The sequence below is a fragment of the Calypte anna genome, chromosome 26 (assembly GCF_003957555.1).
Source record: "Calypte anna isolate BGI_N300 chromosome 26, bCalAnn1_v1.p, whole genome shotgun sequence".
Lineage (NCBI taxonomy): Eukaryota > Metazoa > Chordata > Aves > Apodiformes > Trochilidae > Calypte > Calypte anna.
The window spans coordinates 3,335,990-3,360,026 of NC_044271.1; the positions used below are offsets into that span (position 1 = coordinate 3,335,990).

The following is a 24,037-nucleotide window of genomic DNA, read 5'->3' on the forward strand; positions in this document are numbered from 1 at the left end:
GGGGGTTGGGGTCACACCTGGGGGGGTTGCGGTCACAATTCTGGAGACAGTGGTGCCGCGGGGACCTACTGCCCCCCTGTGGCCGCAGGTGGGAACTGCAACCTGCCCCTCCCTGGGGAAACTGAGGCACGATCCCAACGCTTACAACCCCTCCTCGCTCCCTAAGGACCATTCCCAGCCTTCCCCCTCCCCCCTCCGCCCCAACCTCTCGACGCTGCTCGAACCTGTCCACTGATGGTCCCCAACACCCCAACGGTGTCACTGCCAGCTCCGTGTGACATTCGAGGGACATTCGGAGGGAATGCCAAGGTTCCTCTGCGGTAGGGCCAGATTTTTTCAAAAACCTGGAAAAAAAAATGGGGGAGGTGTCAGTGGGATGGGACAGCCTGTGAGGCTGAGGAGGGGGCACAGCTCCCACCCACCCCCTTCCGCCCCAAGACCAACCCAGAGAAGCCAAAAAGCTCAAAAATGAACCCAAATCTCAACTCACTGTGCTGGGGGGAGGAGAGGGGGGGGGAAGGGTGGACCTCAGCATGTCACCCCGGTCCCCTGGACACCACCTCCCCCCTGAGCTGTGCCCCCCCAGTGTCCCCTGCCACGGGGGTGGACACCCATGGCTGTTCCCCAAATGACCCCACAGAGCTGGGGACAGTGACCCCTGCTGCCACCAGCAAGTCAGGGACCACCCACCCTCACCCCCTCCCCCGTTGCCCCCTCCTCAGCATCACACCCACCCCCCCGGACCTTTTTCCAGGTGGTGATGGAGTTTTGGGGTGAGCCGGGGTTACCCTCTGGGCAGGGGCAGAGGACTGTGGAAGGGGGGGGTTGGGTGCTGTCACACAGGACGTCACCAGGGCTCAGCCCTGGGGTGGGGGAAGACCCAAACTGACCTTGGGATGGGGGCACAATGCCCACCCCGAGCTGCAATCCCCCCTGGGTGCCCCCAGCCCCAGCACAGGGTGGGCACCCAAGGGTGAGTGGGGCAGGGGGTGGTGGCTGTGCCAGGCGGTTGTCACCCCCTCCCCGTGTGTCTGTGTCCCCCCCCCTCACCTGGGATCAGCAGCACAGGGCAAAGAGCAGGCAGGTGCGGTGCCGACGTCAAGTCCTTGTCCCCACCCGTGTCACCCTTGGCTGAGCACTTCCAACCCGGCTGGCAGAGGCAGCAGCACCAGGATTGGGGTGAGCGGGGGTCACCCCGGGGGGCCCCCATTAATGACAAGGGGGTAGGGGGGTGATTCTGGCTGCTGGGTGACACCTCCCCCCCCCCGGGGCTGGGATGGGGCAGGATGGACGGGGGTGGTGGGCAGGGGGGGTCCTGCACCACAGTTCTGGGGGGATTGGTGGTGGCACGGGGGGGGACCATAAGTGGTTGGGGGTCACACTGAGGGTGACACGGGGACCATGTCCAGTTCAGGACCCTGCAGCAGGACTGGGTGGCCCTCGCTGCCCCCCTCCCCCAAGATGGAGACTCCTTTGGCCGCTGGAGCAGCCCCCCTTCGCAGTGAGTAGCCCATCGGGGGTGGGGTGTCCCCACCTTGGGGACCCCTGAGGGTTGGGTTGGGAGAGGGGACCCCACTGCAGGGGACAAAGGAGAGGACAAAGGTCCCATTGTCCATCCAGGAGTGAACATGGAGGCTCCTCCTTGCTCAGACACTCCAACAGCTTCGCCCGCCCCAGCGGGAAAAGCATCTACAGTGAGTTCACAGCTGCACCCCAAAACCCCCCCGGCTCCTGTCCCCAACCTCTCCCTGTCCCCTCACCCCTCTCCTCTCCCCACAGACCAGCGCAAGGACTACGGCCAAAACCTGCTCAAAACCCAGAGCAACTTCCAGCACCACGTCGAGGTAGGAGACCCCCCCAGACTGCCCCAAAAACCTTTCCAGGATGCCCCGGTTTGCAGAGCGTGGGGTGGTGACAAGGTACTGGTGCCACTCGGTGTCATCTGGGTGTCCCCTCCCCAGCACCTGCTGACGGTGACCCTGGGAGAGGGAGATCCGGAGCTTCCAGGACTGGCCTGGAGAGGCTGAAGGTGCTGGAGGTCAGGGACGGGTCTGGGGCCAGGACCTCATCCTGCAAGTCAAGGATCAGGAACTGGTGCTGAGGGGATGTGGAGAGCAAGGTACCCTTCCTGGCCAGGACACCCCCAAAAGCTGGGTACCTACCTATCTAGGACACCCCCCCAAATCTAGTACCCCTTGGACCATGGCACCCTCAAAACTACCTATCCCCTGGCTAGGGTGCCCCAGGAAGCTGATACCCCCTGGCCAGGGCACCCCCAAAACCCAGTATACCCTGTCACCCCCCAAAGCTGGTGCCACCCGGCCAGGGGTACCTCCCCTGGCACCCTCAAATCCCTGCACCCCTATAAGCCTGACACCCTCTATAAACCCTGCTACCCCACAAAACTTGCACCTCCACAATCTTCCTGCCCCCCAAACCCTTGCACCCCTATACCACAGGAACCCACAGCCCCCCCCCCCACTCCTTGGCTGTTCCACCCATAACCCCCCAACCCCACGACCCCCCCATACCTTTGCATCCCCTTAGCCCTCCACCCCTCCTAGCTGTTTCAGGGGGGGTGGGGGTGGGGGGTGTGTGGGGGGGGTTGATCACCCCATTTTGCCCCCCCGGGCAGGAGGAGCTGGAAGCCTACCCGCTGGGCAGCGTGCAGGAGTGTTGGGCTTCCCTGGACGTCTGCAGCTACGACTCAGTGCTGGGCATCAGCCTGCAAGAGAGGAGCCCCCCCACAACCACTGTGCTGCTCTTCCAGTGCGAGAGGCCGGGGGTGAGCTCTGGGTTCGGGGGGCAGAAGGATTGGAGGGGTGTAAAATGGGGGGGGGGGGGGAAGGGGACAGCCCCCCCGGTATGCTGGGGGGATGGTGCTGGGGCTGTGTCTGTGCCAGGCAGAGCTGCTGAAGAGCAACCTGGAGAAGCTGGTGAAGCAGTGGAGAGAGGAGCAGAGGGGTCACTATGGGCACAGGTAAGGGGGGGGGTTTGTTCTTTGCCCACACCCCATAGGGGACAGCCAAGCCTGGTGTGTCCCCCCCTCTTTCCAGGCTACCCCCTCCAAATTGTCTTGGTGGGTCTGTGAGTGGGGACAAACCCACGCTGTCCCCATGTCCCCCAAAGACACAGACCCCTTCATCCTCCTGGGGGGCTTGGGCCCCCCCCCCCCCTCCTCTTGCCCTAGCACCCCAGCTCCTGACTCAGCCCTCCCTTACTCCATCATCCCCATGGTGGGGCCACAGACCCCATACCCATCCTTGGGCTCAGCCCCCCCTCCCTAATACCCCATCCCAGGCTCTCCCCCTCCTGCCCCCTCCCACTCCCTCCCCACGGGCACAGACCCTTCACACCCCCCCACACACCACACCTGTACCCCCTCCCCAGGCTCAGTCCCCCCTCTCCCTTGCCCAGGAGCAGCCCGGACAGCAGGAGCAGCACGGCCCCCCCGTACCTGCAGGGTCCCTACACGGTCTCGGAGCGGTGGGCAGAGCCCCCCGACCCTGATTTCCATTCCTTCCCCCAGCGGAGGCTGCTCCCTTCCGAGTACAGTAAGTCTACGGAGCCTGTGCCTCAGTTTCCCGGGAGAAAAGAGAGAGGGGGGAGGGAGCGGTGAGGGTGGGGGTGCTGGTGAGGAGCAGAGTTGGGACCCTCTGCTGTCCCCAGGTCTCCACGACCCCCAGCAGACACCACGGACCAACCCCCCCAGCCCGGTGATGAGCGATGCAGATCGAGATGCTGTAAGCTCCATGTCCAACCCATCCCCACCTCGGATGGGGACAACCCCTGCCCCCCCTGCTCCCCCATCCCACCCCCCCTTGGTGGTCAGCACCCACCGGGTCCCATCCTCCTCCTGCAGGAGATCCTCAACCAAGTGTTGGGGGACCTGGAGCTCTTCTTGGCCCGGCTGAGGGCAGCGCTGGGTTCTGGCACCACCGACCTGAAAAAGAAGAAGAAAAAAAAAGGGGGTGAGGGAGGGGACCTTGGGGGGGTTCGAGTTTTTTATTTGGGGGGGGAGTGGTTGATCCCGGTGCCAGCATCCTTCCCCCCACCTCTGCCTCTCCAGCTCTGCCCCCCAGGGAGGAATTTCTGGAGTTCTTCCAGAAGGTGAAACAGGGACTGAACCTCCTGGTAGGTGCTGGGGGAGGGAATGGGGGGGGTACAAATAGGCGAGGGGGGAACAAAAAGGGGAGGGGGGAACAAAAAGGCGAGGGGGGAATGAAGAGAAGGGGGGGAGGAGAAAAGGGGAGAGAAAAGAAAAAGGAGAGGAGAAAAAAAAGGGAGGAGAAAAAAGGGGTAGAAAAACGGAGGGAGAAAAACGGGGGGAGGAAAACGGGGGGAGGAAACGGGGGGAGGAAAACGGGGGGGCAAAGGAAAGGGGGCAAAAAGGGGGGGACAAAATGAGGAGGGCGAAGAGGGGAAGAAGAAGGAAATGGAAGAAGAAAGAGGGGACACAAAGGGTGGGACAAAGGAGGAGAGGGGACAAAGGGGGGGTAAGGAGGACACTTGGGGTCAGTGGGGGATGTGTGGGGAAAAGGGGGGACAGCAGAAGGGACAAGCGGAGCTGCGAGGGAAGAGGGGAATGAGGGGGGGCACCTGGAGACACCCTTTTCCCTTCCCCCCCAGGGCAGGAACCGACAGCATTTCCAGCAGCCAGACCCCCGTGAGCTGCTGCGCCTCATCTTCGAGGCCCTGTCCTTCGTGAGTGTCCCCAAAAAAGGCCCTCAGCCCCCCCTTCTCCCCCCACTGCGAGGTGGGGAAACTGAGGCAGGAGGCACGATGTCCTCAGCCCCTTCCAGCTACTTCCCCACCCCCCAGTCCTGGGGCTGGGGGTTCAGAGCAAAGTGGGGAAACTGAGGCAAGCGATGGGATGACCTCACACACACCACCCCAAACCTAAGGGACAGGGGTGGGGGTGCTGCTCCATCACATCACCCCCTTTCCTCCACCCCCCGGAACAGGCCCTGGAGCACTGCCCTGACCCCCATCTGGCCCAGGGGTGGGGGCCCCCCACGCTGGTGCCGGAGGCGGTGGAGATGCTGGAGGAGACCCTGCCCCAGCCTGACTATGAGCTCTGGAAGTCCCTGGGCATGGCCTGGAACACCACCAGGTGGGACCTGTCCCCCCCCCGACACGAAGGGGAGCGGGTTTGGCCTTTGGGGGGGGGGGAGTCACATCACCCCCTTGGCTTTACCCCCTCCTCCCTCATTGCAGGGCAGAGTACAGCACCCAGACAGTGCCCCACGATGTCCCCGTTTTCTCAGAGGGGTGGTCGCCCTCCCTTCCACGGGACCAGGTATGGCACAGGGGAGGTGGAAGGGATGGGGAGGACACCCCACATCCTGCCTCAGTTTCCCCAGCTCAGTTTTAACACTCCCCCCAACCCGCTGTGTCCCTGCAGTGGATGCCCACCGGCCCAGGGACCTCCTGAGCACAGGTAAGCGCTGCTGGGGGGTAGGGCAGGAGCCTTCCCCGCCCCGGATGGATGCTAATGTCCCGTGTGTCCCCCCTTTTCAACCTCCAGGGCCACCCCCAGCCCGGTGGTCCGAGCCCTCTATGAGTTTCAGGGCAGGAACCCACAGGAGCTGAGCGTCAGGATGGGGGATGAGCTGCAGGTACCAACCTGGGGGTGGGGGTCTGGTCCTGCGAGGGTCTGGAAGAGGAAGGGGGGCACAGCAGGACTGCCCCCCGCCCCCCCTCTGTCACCATCCTTAGGTCTTGGACCAGAGGAAGAAGTGGTGGCTGGTGCAGGACAGGCGGGGGACAAGGGTTACGTCCCCAGCAACATCCTGGAGTCCCTGGGGGGACCCGAGGGGGGCCCCGGCCAGGTGGGTCCCCCCCTCCCCACCCTTCCCTACACCCCCAGCAGCAGGAGAGGGTGGCAGGGGCCCACCCCTTGTCCCCCCCCCTCCAGGAAAGCCCCCCCCAACCTGCACCCCGACTCCTCACCTGCGGAGGTGACAGCCTGGCTGAAGGACAAAGGCTTCTCACGGATGTAAGGGAACAACCCCCCCTCCCCAAACCCCCATTTCATTTCAGGACGGGGGGGCACAAGCCCTGCTGACCCTGTCTGTCTGTCTGTCTGTCCGGCAGCACCGTGCGGTGTCTGGGGTGCTGAGGGGTCCACCAGCTCCTGGAGCTGAGCCCTGAGGACCTGAGAGCCATCTGCCCCGAGGAGTGGCGGAGGGTCCTCTTCAAGCTCTCCTCAGTCAGGACCTCCCTCGGGGTGAGCGACCCTCCCCCCAAAGAAACAAACACCCACCCCCCATTAATATCCCCCCCCCCCTTAACCCTTTCTCCTCCCTCTTTCTCTGCAGATGGGCCCCAGGGACTGAAGACTTTGACCCCAAACTGTTCCCCCCCCAACGCTGCAGGACTCAGGGTGGGGGGGAGCGGTGGTTTTTGGGGAACACCCCTCCAACACCCCCATCCTGCCCCTCCCAGATGGAGAGATGCTCCTTGGGGGTGACTCATCCCTTCCAAAGTCACTGCTGACTTCTGAAACTCCCCCACCACAGCACTGGAGAATTTTGGGGGACCCCACCCCCCTCCCTGGGGAGATGAGCTGCTGGGGAACCCTCCCCCATGGTGAAATGGGGGGGCAGGCAGGGGGAAATGTGGGTACCCCAGGTGTAAAGTGAGAGGCATGGAAAATAAAGAGAGTGACAGCACTGGAGGGGTACAGGGACACCCCAGTCCCCGTGTCACCCGTGGGGCAGGGAGGGGAACACGGGAGGGAGGGGGACACAATGTGCCACCCCCAGACCAAGGGACACCTTTAGGTCCCCATCCTGCCCACCCTCTCCTTGGGGGGACGGGGGCATCACCCTGTCCTGGGGGGTGATGGCAGCAGCAAGGGGACATGGGGACAGAGCCATCAGCCAAAGGGGTGGTGGCCATGGCCCCCTCCTCACCCCCCTCAGAGCCCCCCCAGCACTCAGGTGCCACCTCTGAAGCACTTTATTGTCTTGTGGGGCTTCACACTGGTGGTGCCCACCCCACCCACCCCATGCTGGTCATCAGGGGGGTGTCATCAGGTCAAGACCCCCACTCCATTCTGGGGGGCATCAGAACAGAATCCCACCCCCCCAGGCTCCCCCCACCCCACACTAGCCCCCTACTCCTTTTTATTGCCCCACTTGGCCATCTTGTTGTTGATGGGCAACTTCAGGAAGCGGTTGGACTTCATGTAGGCAGCCACCTTCTCCAGGGCCTGGGAGGACAAAAGGGGGGGTGAGGGAGATATCCACCCCCCCGTCCCGGGGTCCTTCCCCTCAGGGGGTGTGGGGCTCACCCCAAAGCGGTCCATGAAGTCCTTGAGGTTCTTGAAGGGCTCCAGGCACTTGGGCTCAAAGATTCGGTTCTGCTCCAGCACATCAAACATGAGGAAGTCCACAAAGGTCAACTGAGAACAAGGAGAGGAGGGGAGACATCAGGGAAGACCACTATAGGGACAAAACCCTTCCCCCAGGGCCCCCCAGTTGTACCTTCTCCCCCGCAAACCATTTTCTGTCCCCCAAGAAGTTGGAGAAGAGCTTCAGCTTGCCCGGCAGCTGCTCCAGGTAGCCCGGCTTGAGCTTCTCCTGCAGGAGGGAGGGGGAGAAGGGTGGGGGTGGGCACCTTGGGTTCCCCACACCCACCCAGGGACCATCTGCACTCGATGGTCTCAGAGGTCTTTTCCAGCCTCAATAATTCTGTCACCCTTGGTGGGGTGACCCCGATGCTGACAGAACCCAGAGCTCGGGGACACTCACAAAGTCAGGGTTGTAGCAGACCATCACCAGGCTCATCCGGAAATCCATGATCTGGTTCTCCAGCATGTCCACACGCAGGATCTCCTCCTCTGTCTCACCAGCTGCGAGTTGGGGGACACCAGTGCTGAGAGGGGGGGTCCCCCAACTCCAAACTCACGTCAAATGCTGCTCTATTCAACTCCAAGCCCACTGCTCCAAGCCCCCCCCAACTACACCAAGCCCAAGCTTGCCCCAAGCCCACCCTTACTCCAAGTCCAAGCCCACCCTAAGCCCAAGGCCACCCCCACCCCAAGCCCCAAGGCCACCCCACCCAAGCTCTCCCCATGCCCATCCCTACTCCAAACCCACCCCCACCCCAAGCCCCCCTGCCCCCCCACGCCCCCCCCCCACCCATCCCGTGCTTGCGGGCGATGTAGCGCAGGATGGCATTGCTCTGTGTCAGCTTGGTGGGGCCATCGATGAAGTAAGGGAGCTGGGGGGGGGGGGACAAGGAGGTATGGGGACACCAGGGCACGAGGCCACCAGCCAGGGTCCCCCCCCCATCATCACCCCCGGTTCCCCCCCCCCCCAACTCAAGACCACCTACATTGGGGAAGTCCAACCCCAGCTTCTCCTTCTCATTGATCCATTGGCTCTTGTCATAGTCAGGAGCTGGAAGGAAGGAAGGAAGGGGGGGGTTGAGGGGGTGTTGGGTGACTCCATGCCCCCCACCCCCCCCCAGAAAGCCAGAGAGCTTGTGGGTGGGTGTAGGGAACCCCACAGACCCCCCCTCACCTTCCCCACAGCTGTAGAGTTTGTCCTCATAGGGGGTCTCTGTGTACTCCAGGAGCAGGCGAATGGCATGGGCCAGCTGGGGGGGCACACGGCAGTGAGACCCCCCCGAACCCCAAAACTGACCCCCAACCCTTCCATGGGGAAACTGAGGCAGAGGAGAGGGAAACTGTACCCTCCCCGGTCAACCCCCTCCTCCTGAGCCCACCGGGTGCCCCCCCAAAAGCAATGCCCCCACCCCCCAAGTGCAGGGGGACCCCCGTAGCCCCCCCCCCAAAAAGACCAAGGGGATCCCTGCAGAATCCCCCAAGATCAAGAGGATTCCCACAACCGCCGCCCCCCCACACACACAAAAAGAGGCACGTGGACGCCCCCAGCTCCCTCGGAAGGAAAAGGGAACCCCCACAAACAGCCCCCCTTTAATCTTGACCCCACAGCCGCTCCCCCCAAGTGCAGTGGGACCCCCGCAGACCCCTCAAGTGGACTGTGATCCCCGAAGCCTCCCCCAGAGAGCAGTGATCCTCGCAGCCCCCCAGGTACAGTGGGACCCCCGAACCCCCCCCCCCCCAAGACCAAAGGGACCCCCACAACACCCCCAGAGAGCGGAAGAGACCCCCGCAGCCCCCTCCACCAAGACCACAAGGACCCCCCTGTAGAGCGGGGGGTGCAAAGGAGGGGCCTGGGGAAGGGTCTCCCTCCGGAGAAGGCCCTCCCGAGGGGGGGTGCAGCCCCCCCAGCCCACTCACACCGCGGATGTCCCAGTATCCCAACACCGCCATGGCCGCGCGCGCCGATGGATGTGCCCCCCCCCACTCGTTCCGCGTGACACCCACACCCCCACACCCCCCCGGGGCGGAGCTTAAAGGGGGGGGGGAGGGGGGGGGGAGGCTCTTAAAGGGACACGGGCTTGGGTGCGGCTGGAAAAGCGCGGTACCCCTCCCTCCCCCATTGTGGGTGGGGGTGAGCCCCCCGCCTTTGTGTTGAGAATCCCCCTTAACCCGGGGGGTCCTGAGTTTTCCCCCCGACCTCCCCCCCAAGCTTCATGGGGGTCCCCTTTATCCTGGTGGTCGTGGGTGCCCCCCATTGCACCCTTCCCAAGCTTCATGGGGGTCCCATTTATCCTGGATGCCCCCCCCTCGCCCCACCCTCTGTGGGGCCACCCGCTTGCTGACTCAGTTTCCCTTTGGGGCTGGCATACTCCGCCCCCCCCCCCCCCGCCCCATTAAAATCCGAGCAGTTTTATTAAATGTTTATTTGTCCCTCCCCAGGGACAGGGTGGCACCGGTGGCACCGGGGATGCTGACGGCAGCGGTGACAGCCAGGCTGTCCCGAGCCACCCCAGGCCACTCCCAACCTGTCCGATGTCCCCGACAGATGCCTGACACCCTCCGACCCCCCCGCCAGGTGCAGCTACAGACAGCTGCCACCCTCTGGGTGCCACCAGACCCCCCCTGAGCACCCAGGAGACCCCCGGCCAAGACCCCCCCGCTGGGCAACACATGGAGCCCCCTCCAGAACCAGCAGCACCTCGACCCCCCCCCCTGCAGGGGTCCCATCACCTCCACCCTCAGCGCTGTCCCCAGGCCCCCTGGCACACACTGCAGCACGCCCAGAACCCCACAGCCCCCCCCAGGATCAAGTAGGCCCCTACAATCCCCCCCAATACCAGGGGAACATCCACAACTCCTGCAAGAACAGAGAGACCCCCACAACCTCCACAGCCCCCTCTCCCCAGGAAATCAGGGAGTCCTCATGACCCCCACCTTTCCCCACCGCCCCACAGCACCTCGATGCATGCCACACGGCATCAGGACAAGGGGCAGCCCCCTCCCCCACGATTTATTCTGTAGGGGAGGGGAGGGGAATGGGGGGGAGTGGGGGTGCAGGAGGGGACGACCCCCCCCCTCACTCCTTGGTGTTGCTCCACTTCGCCTTGTACCAGAAAATGGGGGTCTTCATGAAGTGCCCCGAGTGCATGTAGGCAGAGATCTTCTCCAGAGCCTGGGGGGGGGAGAGAACAGAGATAACAGGGGGGGTGGGGGGTTGGGAATGGGGACACTGGGGGGGGGCAGGGATGGCGATGGGGACTCCAGGGTTTTGGGACCAGGAACACCAGGGGTGTCAGGATGGGACACAGGGATGTCAGGCATGGACACAAAGGTGCTGGGCATGGGGACAAGATTGGGGAGTCTGGGGTATAGGGGAGGGGATGTCAGGGTGACAGGGATGGGGACACCAGGGGACAGGGACACCAGTACGACACAGATGGTGACGGCAAAGGGGACACCACTGATCAGGGAAGGGGGACGGGGACAGCGGGGTGTGAGGGCTGGTGACAGTGGGGACAGTGTCCCCGGGGTCCCGCTCACCTCGAAGCACTGCAGGAACTGCCCCAGGTTCCCCCCCAGCTCGGGGCACTGGGGCACGAACATGCGGAACTGGTCCAGAACGTCGTATGCCACAAAGTCCACGAAGGTGAGCTGGGGAGGAGGCGGGTGCAGAGGGAAGGGGTCAGCACCCGTAGGGCACGGGGACACCTCCCCAAACCTCCCCCTCCCCGCACCCCCTACCTTCTGCCCCGCAAACCAGAGCCGGGAGCCCAGGAACCGCGACAGGTCCCGCAGCTTCCCGGGCAGCTGCTCCAGGAACGCCGCCTTCAGCTTCTCCTACAGCGGGGGGGGAACAGAGCTGAGCTGGGGGCTGCAACCCCCTGAACACCCCCATCACCCAAGGGTGTCACCCCCTGACTGCAGTCTGTCCCTGTCCCCCCTCCCCGGGGGTACACACGAAGTCGGGGCTGTAGCAGAGCTGGGCGAAGCTCATCCGCAAATCCATGATCTGGTTCTCCAGCATGTCCACACGGAGGATCTCCTCCTCTGTTTCACCAACTGTGGGGTGGTGGGGAGACATCAACCACCCTTCCCCACCCAGGGATCCCCCCTTTTCCACCCTTCCCCACCCAGGGATCCCCCCTTTTTGCTGGGACCCCCCCATACCCCACTCCCCACTCACCCATTCCGTGCTTGCGGGCGATGTAGCGCAGGATGGCATTGCTCTGCGTCAGCTTGGTGGGGCCATCGATCAGATAGGGGAGCTGGGGGGGAGAGAATTAATTGGGGGGGGTGTCAGCTGTGGTGTGTCCCCCAACCCCTTCCCAATCGTGCCCCCCCCATTCCTCATCCATCACTTACGTTGGGGAAGTCAAGGCCCAGTTTCTCCTTCTCGTTGGTCCAATCGCTTATGTCAAAGTCAGGGGCTTTGGGGAGAAAGCAGAGGGGGGGGGAGGCCGAGAGATTTCTGGGGGGCAGCTCTGTGGATCCCCCATCTGTCCCCACGCAAGTAGATTCATAGGGGAGGGCAGAGAAACTAATGGGGGGGCGGGGGGGGAATCCCCTGTACCCCTTTCCTCACCCATTGCACCCACAGCAAATTTATGGGGGCTGGCAGTGCAGAGAGATTTGGGGAGGGAAGCTCCCCCAAGCCCCCCCACGGCCCCACTTATCGCACCCACAGGAAATTCAAGTGAGGAGGGGGGGAATGGAACACTGTGGGGGGTCCCAACACTTCCCCGGGAGCTGCCACACGAGTCCCCCCCTCCCGGAACACCCCGGGAACAAATGACGGACACTGAGCAGGGACCAAGGTGCAGGGAGGGGCGGGCAGGGTGTTGGGGTGATCAGAGGTGCCCCCCAGGTTTGGCAGGAGGCAGGGGGGGCAGCTGGGGGGTTTCTGCTCTTCCACCCACTCGGAAAATTCCTTCGAATTTGCTGGGGCTGAGGCTGGACGAAACGGGGAGGGGGTAACACATGGGGGGGTAACACATGGGGGGGGACCCTCACCTGGGCCGGGCCGGTACCGCCTCTCCTGGTAGGGGGTCTCCGTGTACTCCAGCAGCAGGCGGATGGCGTGGGCCAGCTGGGGGGGACACAGCACCCACCTTCAGCATCCACCCAACACCCCCCACCCACCCTGCCACCCCCCGCACTCCTGTCCCCCCCCTTCCCCACGCAGAGAGCGCCGAACCCCCTCTCCCCTTTCCCCACTCACCCCCCGGATGTCCCAGTAACCCAGCGTCACCACCATGGTGGCACCAGCGCCGGCTCCGCGGGGACACGGACAGGGACACGGACACGGGCGGAGGGGCCGAGTCCCGTCCACACCCCAGTGCCCTCCCCTGTCCCCTCCCCTGTCCCCTCCCCTGTCCCCTCCCCGCCCGCAGGCAGGGTGCCAGGGCAGGGTGCCAGGGCTGCCACCACCCCTGGGAACCGGCACACCCAGCACCTCGGGGACACCCCCATCCCAAAAGCCAAGCCTTGGGGGGGACACTCTGCCCTCCAAACCACAACGGGGATCTGTGGGGCCGCCCTCTTACTGCTGAGATTTGAACCCTGCTTCTCCCCCCTCGCACTTCAAGGACATCCCCCCCCCCCGTATTTTGGCCCTGCCTCCCCCAGGACTTGGGGACCTGCCCTCCCCCAAACGAAGCCATGGTTGGAAGGACAAAACACAGCTTCCAAACCCTCCCTCATACCTCGTTCCCCCTCCCTTTTGAAATGACAACATTTTACTTAAATATTTTATTTTTCATGCTCGGTTGTTGTTTCAAACTCAGTTTTTTGTTTTGTTTTGTGGTTTTGTTTGTTGTTGCCATCCATTTCTCCCAGGTCCGGATCACAGAGGTTGGGGACAAGAGGGATGAGTGGGATGGGGGGGACACAGGGACAGGACACAGCCCCCCACCACCACCTGGAGAAGGGAAAAGCTTCGCCCAGCCCAGTTGGGGCCATGACCCGGGGGAACAGGGACACCCGGCTCCGAGTAAGAAAGTGGACGGAGAAACTCAGGGATTGGGTTGGCTTGGGTGGAAAAACCCTTTCAGACCTCGGGCCCAACTCTTCCCCCATCCCTGCCCAGGCCACCCCCACCCCATGTCCCTCATCCCCACATCCCCAGGCTCTGAAACCCCTCCAGGGATGATGGGGACTCCAGCCCTGCCCTGGGCAGCCTGGGCCAGGCCCTGACAACCCTTTCCAGGCAGAAATTCTTCCCCAGCTCCAACCTAAACCTCCCCTGGCACAACTTGAGTTGTGCCCAAAGTTCCTCTTGTCCCATCCCTTGTTCCTTGGGAGCAGAGCCCGACCCCCCCTGGCTCCAACCTCCTCTCAGGGGGTTGCAGAAAGCCACAAGGTCTCCCCTCAGCCTCCTCTGCTCCAGGATCAGCACCCCCAGGGCCCTCACAACTTCTCCAGATCCTTCCCCAGCTCTGTTGCCCTTCTCTGGGCACTCTTCATCCCCTCAACATCTCCTCAGCAACTCTGCCCAAGCCTGGGGAGTTGTCACCAGCGTGCAGGACCCTCAGCCCATGGCTCCAGCCTGTCTTGATCCCTCTCTAGAGCCTCAATCCATTGATCCCGGCTCTCCAGGTCCCTCTGCAGATCAATGCTCAAGCAGATCCACAGTTCTGCCCAACCTGGTGCCATCTGCAAATCGAGGGTGCCTTCCATCCCCTCTTCCAGATCACTGATAATGACGTTAATCAAACCTGGCCCCAGGCCTGAGGAACTGCTGGTTGGGACCAGCTGGTGGGACCAGCTACCAACTGGAGTTAACTCCACTCCCCATCACCCAGAAGGTTTTTTACCCAGGGAGGAGCACACCTGACCAAGCCAAGAGCAGACAGCTTCTCCAGGAGGACAATTATAAACTGCCACGACTGTTGCTGGATGCCCTCATGATGTCCCCATACCCAGCACCAGTGTCCCTCAACCCATCACCACATGTCAAGGAGGTGAAGCCAGGCCAGTGCCTGCACCCATGGCACCTGCTGGAGCTTTGTCCCTGTGCCACCAAACCCAGCAGGGACCAACCCAGCCAGAAGACACCAGTGTACAAAAATAAACCAACAAAAAATGACCAAAAAGACCCCCCCAGGAAACAGAGAGAAGCCAGCAAGCCCCCCGAGGTGACACTGGTGGGGTCCTGGGGACAGCAATAGGACGTAGCAGGAGGGGGACGGCGGCGAAGCCCTGGAGGGATGCGGGGTGGTGGCAGCGAGGTCCCTGCAGGAGCTGGGGACAAAAGAGCCCGGGGTGGGGGAAGTCAGTGGGTGGGCAGAGTGGAGGTGATGGTGAGAACGTCCTCCTCCTGGATGGTCTCCAGCTCCTCGGTCTGCACTGCCTGGGTGATGAGGGTCAGCTCCTGGCACAGGGTCTCGTAGCGGTAGCTGACGCGGATGTCGGGGACGTTGGTGCGACGGATGTCATTGCCCTCTGGACCTTCCTTCAGGTAGTGAGGACCCAACCAGTAGCTCTTCACCTGGGGAGAAGAATGAGGAGCTCCATCAGCTGCCTTGGGGTGGGACATGTTGTCGGGGACCCTCCGTGGGGTATTTGGGGGTCCCGGTGGGACCACAGCTGTGTCACCTTGTGGGAGAAGCCGCTCATGAGGACGCTGTTGCGGGCCAGCTCACACATGTCACAGGAGCTGAGCTTCCAGACCTGGGTGGCAATGCTGTACTCCTCCATCAGTGGCTCCTGGGGGGGGGATGACACACACAACCTCAGCACCCGCCCGTGGGCCCACCCCTGGAGAGGGAGAGCATCCCCAGCTTCTCCCCTCCTCACTGAACCACCATCACCTTTTGGAGACAGGTTGTTCCTGGTCACCACCAACCCCATCCCACCACCAACCCTGGCTTGGCTGGTGGCCACCATGTAGCTGGTTTTGAGGAGGGGGTGGCCCATGATCAGCTCACCTTGGTGAAGTGGAACTGGAGGGGGTCATCAGTGGAGAGGGAGACCATGAGCCCCCTGGAGAGGTACTCGGGCAGGGGGTTGCGGTGGTAGCTGAGGAAGAGGCTGTTGTTGCTGAGGGGGGACATGGCAATGCCAATCTGTGCCAGGTAGTAGAGGTACTGCAGGACAGGGGCCTGGGGAGGGGGGACAGCAGGGTGAGAAAGGGTCCCACCAACCCACACACCCCTTCCCACGGGCACCCTTGGATCTCACCTTGCGGAGCAGCAAACCATGGGAGATGTTCTCGGAGACCATGAAGCCTGAGACAAGGTGATGGATGGGCCCTGCCTCCCCGCAGTGTGGGCGCAGCACAAAGGTGTGGAAGCCTCTCTTCCTGCAACATGGAGCCAACCATCACCATCACAACCCCCCCGAGACCCCCCCCAAGGCCAGGCAGAGGTGACCCCGAGGTGTCCTTACCGCCGGAGGTGGTTGAGGACCGTCATGTTGGCGTACATGTAGTACAGGTAGTAGGAGTAGGGGGGGTTGTCCTCCTCCACCCAGTTGCCTGGCAAGGGGCTGTCCAGGTTGAAGATGTGATGCTCCGGTTTGGATTCATCATCCACGCTGTCAAAGCCATCCACCTGCAAGAGAGACAACCCCAGCGTGGGACGGTCACCTCTGCATCAGGAGATCTACCCCAGCCCTCAAGCTGAGGGTTGTGGGTGTTACCAATGTCCCCTGCCTGTCCCCAGGAACAGGACGTGGGTGCTCACGTGCTCCAGGAAGAGGTGCAGCTCTGGGTGTTGGGCAGGGTGGACGGTGGCCTCGTAGAGGGGCAGGAAGATGTTCTCCAACATCTCTTGGAAGTTGGCCAACTGCCTCTTCGTCCGGTAGACGTCACTGCAGGGGGACAGAGCCCCGGTTACAGCACAGCCCATCCCACCCACCCACAGCTGGGGTGCTCCTGGGTCTTCCCCCCAGCCAGGCCGAAGGGGTCTGCCCCTCCATCACTCACAAGAGCCGGGGCACCTGGACGAGCCAGCGGACGTTGTTGGAGTGGACGCGGTGGCTGACGGCCCAGCGGGCCAGCTTGTCCCACTCGTCCCGGGAGCGGCCGTAGATGGAGAGGCGCAGCTCAGCGTTCTGGTACTTGCTCTCCTCCAGGTCAGACATCACCTCCTGCCACCCAGGAAAGGGACAAGTGGACCAGGCTGCTCAGAGAGCTTGTGGAGTCTCCTTCTTCGGAGGCTTCCAACACCCTCCTGGATGCATTCCTGCTTTGGCAGGGGGGGATCAAGATCTGGAGATCAAGATGATTTCCAGAGTCCCCTGACATTCTGAGATTCTAAGGGGGTGTTCAGTCTGGAGGAGGCTCAGGGGAGCCCCCATCACTCTCTACAACTCCCTGAAAGGAGGCTGGAGCCAGGGGGAGGGTCGGGCTCTGCTCCCAAGCAGATATCAGTAAGAGAAGAGGCCATGGGCTTAAGCTCTGCCAGGAGAGGTTTAGGTTGGATATGAGGAAAAAATTCTTCACAGAGAGGGTGCTCAGGCATTGGAATGGGCTGCCCAGGGAGGGGGTGGATTCTCCATCCCTGGAGGTTTTTAAGAAGCAACTGAATGTGGCACTGAGTGCCACGGGCTGGGAACCACGGGGGGATTGGATCAAGGGTTGGAGTCGATGATCCCAGAGGGGTCCTTTCCAACCCCTGGCATTCTATAATTCTGAGTGTCACCTTTCAGCCACCAGGAAGGGGGACATGTGTGGCAAGGCCACCCAGAGCCACTCACCTTGATGATGTGGGCAAAGTACTTCCCTGAGACGCGGTTGTCTGTCTTGATGAAGATCTCCCTCAGGATGGACTCCCCGATGGGGTTGTACTTGGCATTGAACTTGTCGAAGCGGTGGAAGGTGTTGCGGTCCTGGCAGGGGGATGCAGAGGTCAGGTGAGGCCCCTTGTCACCCCAGAGCCACCACAGCATCCCCCATCCCACCTTGGGACAAGCCCCGGAGAAGACTTTCCACTGCCACTGGGGAGCAGGCCGGGGCTCTGCTCATGCCCAGGGGGTGGGGAGGTCCCTCGTACCGCGTGGACGTCCAGCGTGTCCACACTCAGGTCGTAGGCAGTGAGGTTCATTGTCTCAAAGACCTCCTTGAGTGTCTGCTCCTTGCCCTTCTCCACGTGGACGATTTCATCCAGATGTTTCTTCATGGCCCGTTTGATGAAGCGTAGGAGATGTTTCTGGTTCATGCAGGACGAGGCGTGGATGTGGGTGTCCACCTGCACGACCAGAGATGATGCTCAGCCCTGAGACCCTCCAACTGCTCCCCAGCCAAGCCAGGACCGCCCCCCCCCACGAGCTGCTGGGTACCTTGCGGATGTTGTAGAAGTCCCGGTGAGGAACCTTCTTCTGGGCTGCCAGCTCCTTCATCTCGTTGAGCAGAACGTGCATCTGGAACTTGGAGCTCAGGTACTGCAGCCGGCGGTAGCAGAAGGATTTGCTGCCCAAGGTGGAGGAGGGGACATCAGTTTGGGGAAGAGGAAGGAGAAGATCCAGCGCTAAAAGGTTGCTGCCCACCAGGGGATGTGGTCTGGACTCTTGGACCCTCCTCCCTGGGCACAGTGGCCATGGGAGCTGCCACCTCCATGTCCTCTGGTGCTGTCCCAAGGGTTCTGTACCCCACCCCAAAGACACCCCCATGGTATGGACCCCCCAGAACATCCCCATGGTGGGAACCCCCCAAGACCTCCCCATCGTGGGACCCTTCTCCTTACATGGGCCCGTTGATGATCAGTGCCATCAGGAAGTTCATGTCAGCGATGAACTCCTGCAGGTCGGGGTATGGCAGATCCAGCTCTGTGCTCCTGGAGGGGGACAGAGGTGGGTGACATGCAGGGACAGGGTTCAGCAGACTCCCCTCAGCCCCCACCCAACTCATCCCAGCAGTGAGTCCCCAGCCCTCTCCTCTCACTTGTCTGTGAGGTCCTGCTTGGTGTAGACGTGCACCACACCATCCACCATCTTCAGCCCAAAGCCCAGATCTGCTGGCATGGTCTGGGGGTCCCACCTCTCATAGGGGTGCTGGTCAGCAAAGGGGGGGTGCACGGCAGCATCTGCAGCCAGGATACACCCAATGAGACACCCGGCATGGGTTGGGTCCCCCAAACCCTCCTCTCCCCCGCCCCGAGACTGAATGGGTGACCATGAGCCACTGTGTGCCCAGGTGGCCAGCAGCATCCTGGGTGGTTCCAGCACTGGTGTGGCCACCAGGAGCAGGGCAGGGGTTGTCCCCCTGTGCTGGGCACTGCTGAGGGTGCTCCTCAAATCCTGAGGTCAGTTTTGGGTCAGAAAAGGGACATAGAGCAGATGGAGTGTGTCCAGAGAAGGGCAACGGAGCTGGGGAAGGGTCTGGAGAAGTTGTGAGGGCCCTGGGGGTGCTGATCCTGGAGCAGAGGAGGCTGAGGGGAGACCTTGTGGCTCTCTGCAACCCCCTGAGAGGAGGTTGGAGCCAGGGGGGGTCGGGCTCTGCTCCCAAGGAACAAGGGATGGGACAAGAGGAACTTTTGGCACAACTCAAGTTGTGCCAGGGGAGGTTTAGGTTGGAGCTGGGGAACGATTTCTGCCTGGAAAGGGTTGTCAGGGCCTGGCCCAGGCTGCCCAGGGCAGGGCTGGAGTCCCCATCATCCCTGGAGGGGTTTCAGAGAAACCCCTGGAGATGTGGGGATGAGGGACATGGGGTGGGGGTGGCCTGGGCAGTGCTGGGGGTTGAACCCAAGGTCTGAAAGGGCTTTTCCAACCTTAATGATCCTGGGAGTCAGTTCTATGACTCTCAGAGCCCACCCCACGCGCTCACCAGCAGCCACGGGGGTCTCGGGGACCTCCTCGTAGCCGCGGGTCTCCAGGGGTTTCTCAGAGAGCTCCTGCAGGTACCGAGCTGTGGTTTTGCAGAAGCTCTGGAGGGACAAGCCCATGTACTTCTCCCGCAGGAACAGAGCCTTCACCACACTCTTGGCTGCATCCAGAAGATCCGTGAAGGGCACCTGGGGAAGAGGACACCAACGTCAGCCAACCCCAAGGCGGAGGTCGACACCCTTAAAACCCTTTGCCTGGTCCTGGGGGGGGGTTGGGGGGTGGTGATGGTGATGGTCAGGGTGGTGGTGGTGAGGGGGTGATGATGGTGGTTTAATAATGGTGGTGAGGGGGTGGGGGAGGTGCTGGTGGTGGTCTCACCCCACATTTCTCCTCCCCCGAGATGGTGACCCTCTGGAACTCCCGCTCCAGCAGCACTTCCCGCTCCTTGGGGACATGGTCCACCAGGTCCTCGTGCTGCTCCTTGTAGAGTCTGTGGGTGCAGAGGGTGGGGGGTGAGACAGTGACACCTTCTGTCCCCATGTGTGTCCCCATGTGTGTGTGTCCCCATCCCTGTGTCCCCCTCCTGGGACCACCAGCAGCCCCCACCCTGGGGACTGTGTCCAGCCTTGGGGTGACCTTGCGTGGTGCCACCCATGTCCCCGTTGGAGGTGGCATTGTGTCCCTCCCCCCATAAACACCCCTCAGGAGTACAACAAAAAGGAGGGGGCTGGAGGGAGGACAGAGAATGAAAGTGACAGAGACAACCCCAAGCAGAGACAGGAGGGAGAAGGACATGCGGCACTGGGGGGGGGGACAGGGCCAGGATGGGACCCTGGGCCACCAACTGGGACCCCAACCAACCCCCCAACCCCAAAACCCTTCCCTGGGTGCATTAACCCCTTCAGTGCCAGTGAGAGCCCGAGGTGGGGAGGGGGGGGGAGGAGGGGGCACCTTCTGGCTCTGTGTTTGGGGGAGTGGGAGGTTTGGGGAGAGTGGGGCCGGGGGGGTCCCCAGTATTTCCCCCGCCTGTGTCCCTGGCTGGTGGCACTGGACACTCACTGTAAGTCGGCAGCACTGTCAATTTTCAAGAAGTCCTGTTTGGCTCTGAGCAAAATGTCGGGCTCGAGTCTGGGGACAAGGAGGTGGCAGGAGGGGGGGGGGGACGGGAGGAAGGAGGGGGCATCCAGGATGAGGTTGGGATGGGGAGAGAAAACACCCCGTTAATGCCAAAACCAACCAAAAAACAGACAGAATCCAGAAAAAAAATTGCATTTAAAAAGGAAAAAAAAAATCAAAATTAAATTTAAAAAAAAATTTAAAAAAATATTAAATTTAACTTTAAAAAAAAGAAAGAGGGGGACACTAAGCGTGACACCCACGGGAGAGAGGACACAGAGCTGGCACAGAGGACTGACAACCCCTGGGGTGGTGGTGACGTCCCCCAAACCGGGGGGGGAAGGGGGGCACTCTCTGGTGGGTGTGAGCTGGGGGGGAAGGGGGGTGACAATGACAACAGAGGGGGTGACAATGAGCACGGTGCCCCCAGGCTCACTTGACGTCCTGGCTGATCTGCCGCTCCAGGCGCTGCCGCCGCTCCTCCAGCTGCTCGATGGGGCTCTCCTCAGGGAACTCGTACGGCGCCGTCCGCATCTCGCTCTCAGCCAAAGAGCGACAGAACAGCTCCTGGGGGGGCAACCCTGCCCTCAGCCCCGCACCCAGACCCCAAAGGGGGACCCCACAGAACCAGGGAATGGGTTGGGTTGGGAGGGAACCTGAAGAGCACCCAGTGCTAACTACTCTGCATTTTATTATTCTGGATCTCTGAGCGCATCCACCCCATAGGATGGGAGAATCCTGGACTGGTTTGGATTGGGAGGGACCTTAAAGCCCCCCCAGTGCCACCCTTGCCATGGTCAGGGACCCCTCCCCCAGCCCAGGGGGCTCCAAGCCCCATCCAACCTTCAACACTGCCAGGGATGGGGCAGCCACAGCTTCTGGGGGCAGCCTGGGGCTCAGCACCCTCACACCAAACAATTTCTTCCCCATGTCCAACCTCAATCTCCCCTCCTCAAGTTTTAACCCATTTCCCCTCATCCTCTCCCTACCCCCCCGTGTCCAAAGCCCTCCCCCAGCTTTCTTGTAGCCCCTTCAGATACTGGAAGGTTGCTCTGAGGTCTCCTGGGAGCCTCCTCTTCTCCAGGCTGAAGAAGGGGACACAGCCAGGATCAGGGGGTTCCTCCCTTCCATGAAGAGTTTGCTGGGGACTGGGGAGGATGGGAGGGGGAAGGATGGAGGTGAGACCCTCCCCACTCCCCCAGCAGCTCCCCAGCACTCCTGAGACCTGACCAACTCGTTGCACAGGACCCACCTCAGCGATTTCCTTGTATTTTCCATCCATGGATGTGCGGAGATCGACGGGGAAATGCTTCAGGGAGTGGGGGGTCCCGGGGAGGGACCGGGCTGACTGCAGGGGCCGGGAGCCTGGACCACCCCCCCGCAGCTCTGTGGGCACAGTGTCACTTGGGGAGGGAGCTGGAACCCCCCTCCCGGGCAGAGAGGGGTTAATCAGCCCCCCCAAACCTCAGCAGAACTGGAACCCCGGTCCTCAAGCAGGGGTGGGGAAACTGAGGCAGCCCAAGGAGGGATCCCCCTCAATATCATCCCCCCCCCCCCCGGCAGTGCACTGAGCCCCAGCAGGGGGGTGACAAACACCCTGACATGCAGCAAGGGGGGGAGCACCCCCTCTGAGCACCTCCCTAGTGTAAGGGGTGAACTCAAGCATCATGGCCCCCCCACCAACTTGCTCCCCACCCCATTTTCCCCCATCCCCCTCGCATCCCCCCCACACACCCCCCCACTGCTGAGGGCTGGGATGGGGAAACTGATGCTGTTTCACTGACCCCACCCTGTGCACACACGTCAGCCAGAGCCACCCTCGCCCCTGCCTCAGTTTCCCCACCAGGTTGTGGGTGCCCACCCCTCCCCATGTCACCAGGGACAGGGTGGCACCGGGAATGCTCATGGCAGAGGTGACAACTCAGGCTGTCTTGAGCCACCCGGAGCCACCCCCTGCCCGTCCTGTGCCCCCAACACATGCCTGACACCCTCTGATGCTCCCCAACACCCCTCGTGGCCGGTGACCCCCCGGCCCCCCCGCCAGCAGCACCTCCAGACAGCTGCCACCCTCCGGGTGCCACCTCGGGCCACCGGTGCCACCAGACACCCCACGAGCACTCAGGGTCCCCCGGCCGAGACCCCCCGCTGGGCAACACATGAAGAGCCCCCCAGAACCAGCAGCACCCGACCGCGAGGGTCTCATCACCCCGCACCCCACCCCGGTACCCTTCACCAACTCTGGGGGACAATGCCGGGGAGGGGGACACACACACAGGACACCCCCACACACACTGTCACCTCTCGGGGGATGGGGGGGGGGGGCGGTCCGCTGAGCATCGCAGACACCACAGTGATAGGCATGTCCCCCCCAAGCAGCAACCCAGCACCTTCCCCCCCCAACAGCAGACCCCCCCCCCCTTCTCGCAGCATCTCCCCCCCGGCCCCGAGGGTTGGGCCACCAACCAATGGCCTGGGCCACCCGATGGGGTGGTGGCGATGGGGTGGGTGCCAGCCCCAGCTATGATGGGAGGGATTTAAGGGTGGGGAGGGGGTGCTGAGGGGGGGGGGCGGGGGGTGGGGGGGGTCCTCACCTGCGGGGCTGGGGGCCTGCAGGCTGCCCCGCTTCTTGAAGGGATACTTGGCCGGGGTGGCTGAGGACATGGCGGCTCCGGGGTGGGTGACGATGGGGGGGGTGACAATGGCGATGGGGGGGGGGGGGGGAACTGTTCCCCCAAGGAGCAAACGGGGGGGGTGGATTCTTACAGCAGGAGGGTGGCAGCGCCGATGGCGGCTCCGTTCCCGCCCCCCCGGGCTGGTGCGGGGTGCGGGGTGCGGGGCTGGAGCAAAGTCCCCGGCGGAGCCCGGCCGGAAGCCGACCCGAGGAAGGGGATGGGCGGGAGGAGGATGTGGGGAGGAGGAGGAGGAGGAACGGGGAGGGGGGACATACACAGACCGGGGGGGGGAGGAAGATTGTCGGAACAAGCGGGCTGGATGGGTGCTGAGCCCCCGCACACACAAAATGGGACTCCCCCCCCCATCCCCGGGCAGGCAGCGGAACCCCCCCTAAAGGGGGTGTCTCTAAGGAGGGTGTCACGGAACAGGAGGGTGTCACTAACGGGGCTTTATCCCCCCCGTGAGGGAAGTTGCCCCCCCCCCAAAATGGCAGCGGCACAGCCCAGGCATAGGGTGAAGCTGCAGCGCCCCGGATGGGCATTGCTGTCGTCTCCAAGATAGGGTGTCATCCCTCGGGGAGGGGGGTTATGGGAAGGGGGGTCTGTATAAGGAAGGGGGGGGTCTGTTTTGGGGTGAAGGAAGGTGCTGGGTTGCTGCTTAGGGGCGTTTTGGGGGGACGCGCCCATCGCTGTGGCGTCTGGGCTGCTCAGCGGACGTGCTGAGAGGTGACGATCTTGGGGGGCGCCCTGTGCGTGTCGTCGTCGTCCCCCCCCTCCCCGGCATCTCTCGGCTCGAAACGGGTATTGTGCCCCCCCCTCGTGACAGAGTGTCACCATCACCCCCACAAGATGAGGTCTCATCCCCCCCCTCAAGAAAGGGATTGTCCCCCCACCCAGATGGGCACTGATAGCCCCCCCAAGACGTCATCCCCTCTTAAGACAGGCATTTTGTGCCCCCCCACCCCAAACAGCGTGTAACCCCCCCCCGCAGTGACAGGCACCGTCCCCATCCGAATCGCGGTACACACAGACACCCCCCCCGCAGCATCTCTGCACCCCCCGGCTGGGCACTGCACCCCCCCCAGCGTGCACCCCCCAACCCAGACCGTGCCCCCTCCCCATTAAACATTGT

General features: G+C 62.8%; 4 protein-coding genes across 7 annotated transcripts; 1 reads left to right on the forward strand and 3 right to left on the reverse strand.

The window, feature by feature from the left end:
• The first annotated feature begins 234 nt into the window (after positions 1-234).
• EPS8L3 (EPS8 like 3) lies at positions 235-6,338 on the forward strand. The gene is given in 21 exon segments (XM_030465318.1): positions 235-320; positions 1,582-1,694; positions 1,780-1,844; positions 1,962-1,976; positions 1,978-2,100; positions 2,102-2,119; positions 2,636-2,785; positions 2,904-2,980; positions 3,418-3,554; positions 3,670-3,743; positions 3,863-3,971; positions 4,070-4,134; positions 4,630-4,704; positions 4,965-5,113; positions 5,218-5,299; positions 5,424-5,440; positions 5,528-5,618; positions 5,719-5,758; positions 5,761-5,998; positions 6,097-6,229; positions 6,321-6,338. Coding segments are annotated over 21 exon segments (1,875 nt in total).
• Positions 6,339-6,947: 609 nt separating this feature from the next.
• LOC103533604 (glutathione S-transferase Mu 3) lies at positions 6,948-9,353 on the reverse strand. Its single transcript, XM_030465589.1, has 8 exons — positions 9,275-9,353; positions 8,532-8,607; positions 8,344-8,408; positions 8,148-8,229; positions 7,758-7,858; positions 7,491-7,586; positions 7,298-7,408; positions 6,948-7,216 (listed from the first exon to the last, which is right to left on the reverse strand). The coding sequence occupies exons 1-8, from the start codon at positions 9,305-9,307 to the stop codon at positions 7,121-7,123; spliced, it is 660 nt and encodes a 219-aa protein (XP_030321449.1). The 5' UTR covers positions 9,308-9,353; the 3' UTR covers positions 6,948-7,120.
• A 961-nt stretch (positions 9,354-10,314) lies between these two features.
• LOC115599720 (glutathione S-transferase 2-like) lies at positions 10,315-12,685 on the reverse strand. 2 transcript variants are annotated; one of them, XM_030465587.1, is made up of 8 exons: positions 12,576-12,685; positions 12,368-12,443; positions 11,720-11,784; positions 11,541-11,622; positions 11,316-11,416; positions 11,099-11,194; positions 10,898-11,008; positions 10,355-10,529 (listed from the first exon to the last, which is right to left on the reverse strand). In XM_030465587.1, exons 1-8 carry the CDS (start codon positions 12,609-12,611, stop codon positions 10,434-10,436), a joined length of 663 nt encoding a protein of 220 aa, XP_030321447.1. In that variant the 5' UTR covers positions 12,612-12,685; the 3' UTR covers positions 10,355-10,433. The 2 variants fall into 2 exon arrangements, with proteins under 2 accessions (XP_030321448.1, XP_030321447.1); XM_030465588.1 differs by lacking the exon at positions 11,316-11,416 and having other exon boundaries at positions 10,315-10,529.
• Positions 12,686-14,521: 1,836 nt separating this feature from the next.
• AMPD2 (adenosine monophosphate deaminase 2) lies at positions 14,522-23,092 on the reverse strand. 3 transcript variants are annotated; one of them, XM_030465575.1, is made up of 18 exons: positions 22,825-23,092; positions 21,486-21,636; positions 20,670-20,800; positions 20,177-20,245; positions 19,496-19,607; positions 19,119-19,305; positions 18,237-18,378; positions 18,040-18,129; positions 17,636-17,765; positions 17,350-17,544; positions 17,054-17,185; positions 16,281-16,444; positions 16,039-16,165; positions 15,743-15,906; positions 15,536-15,656; positions 15,283-15,456; positions 14,951-15,061; positions 14,522-14,843 (listed from the first exon to the last, which is right to left on the reverse strand). In XM_030465575.1, the coding sequence occupies exons 2-18, from the start codon at positions 21,513-21,515 to the stop codon at positions 14,628-14,630; spliced, it is 2,295 nt and encodes a 764-aa protein (XP_030321435.1). In that variant the 5' UTR covers positions 21,516-21,636; positions 22,825-23,092; the 3' UTR covers positions 14,522-14,627. The 3 variants fall into 3 exon arrangements, with proteins under 3 accessions (XP_030321435.1, XP_030321433.1, XP_030321434.1); XM_030465573.1 differs by having other exon boundaries at positions 21,486-21,619; positions 22,825-22,948; XM_030465574.1 differs by lacking the exon at positions 20,177-20,245 and having other exon boundaries at positions 21,486-21,619; positions 22,825-22,948.
• Positions 23,093-24,037: the final 945 nt, after the last annotated feature.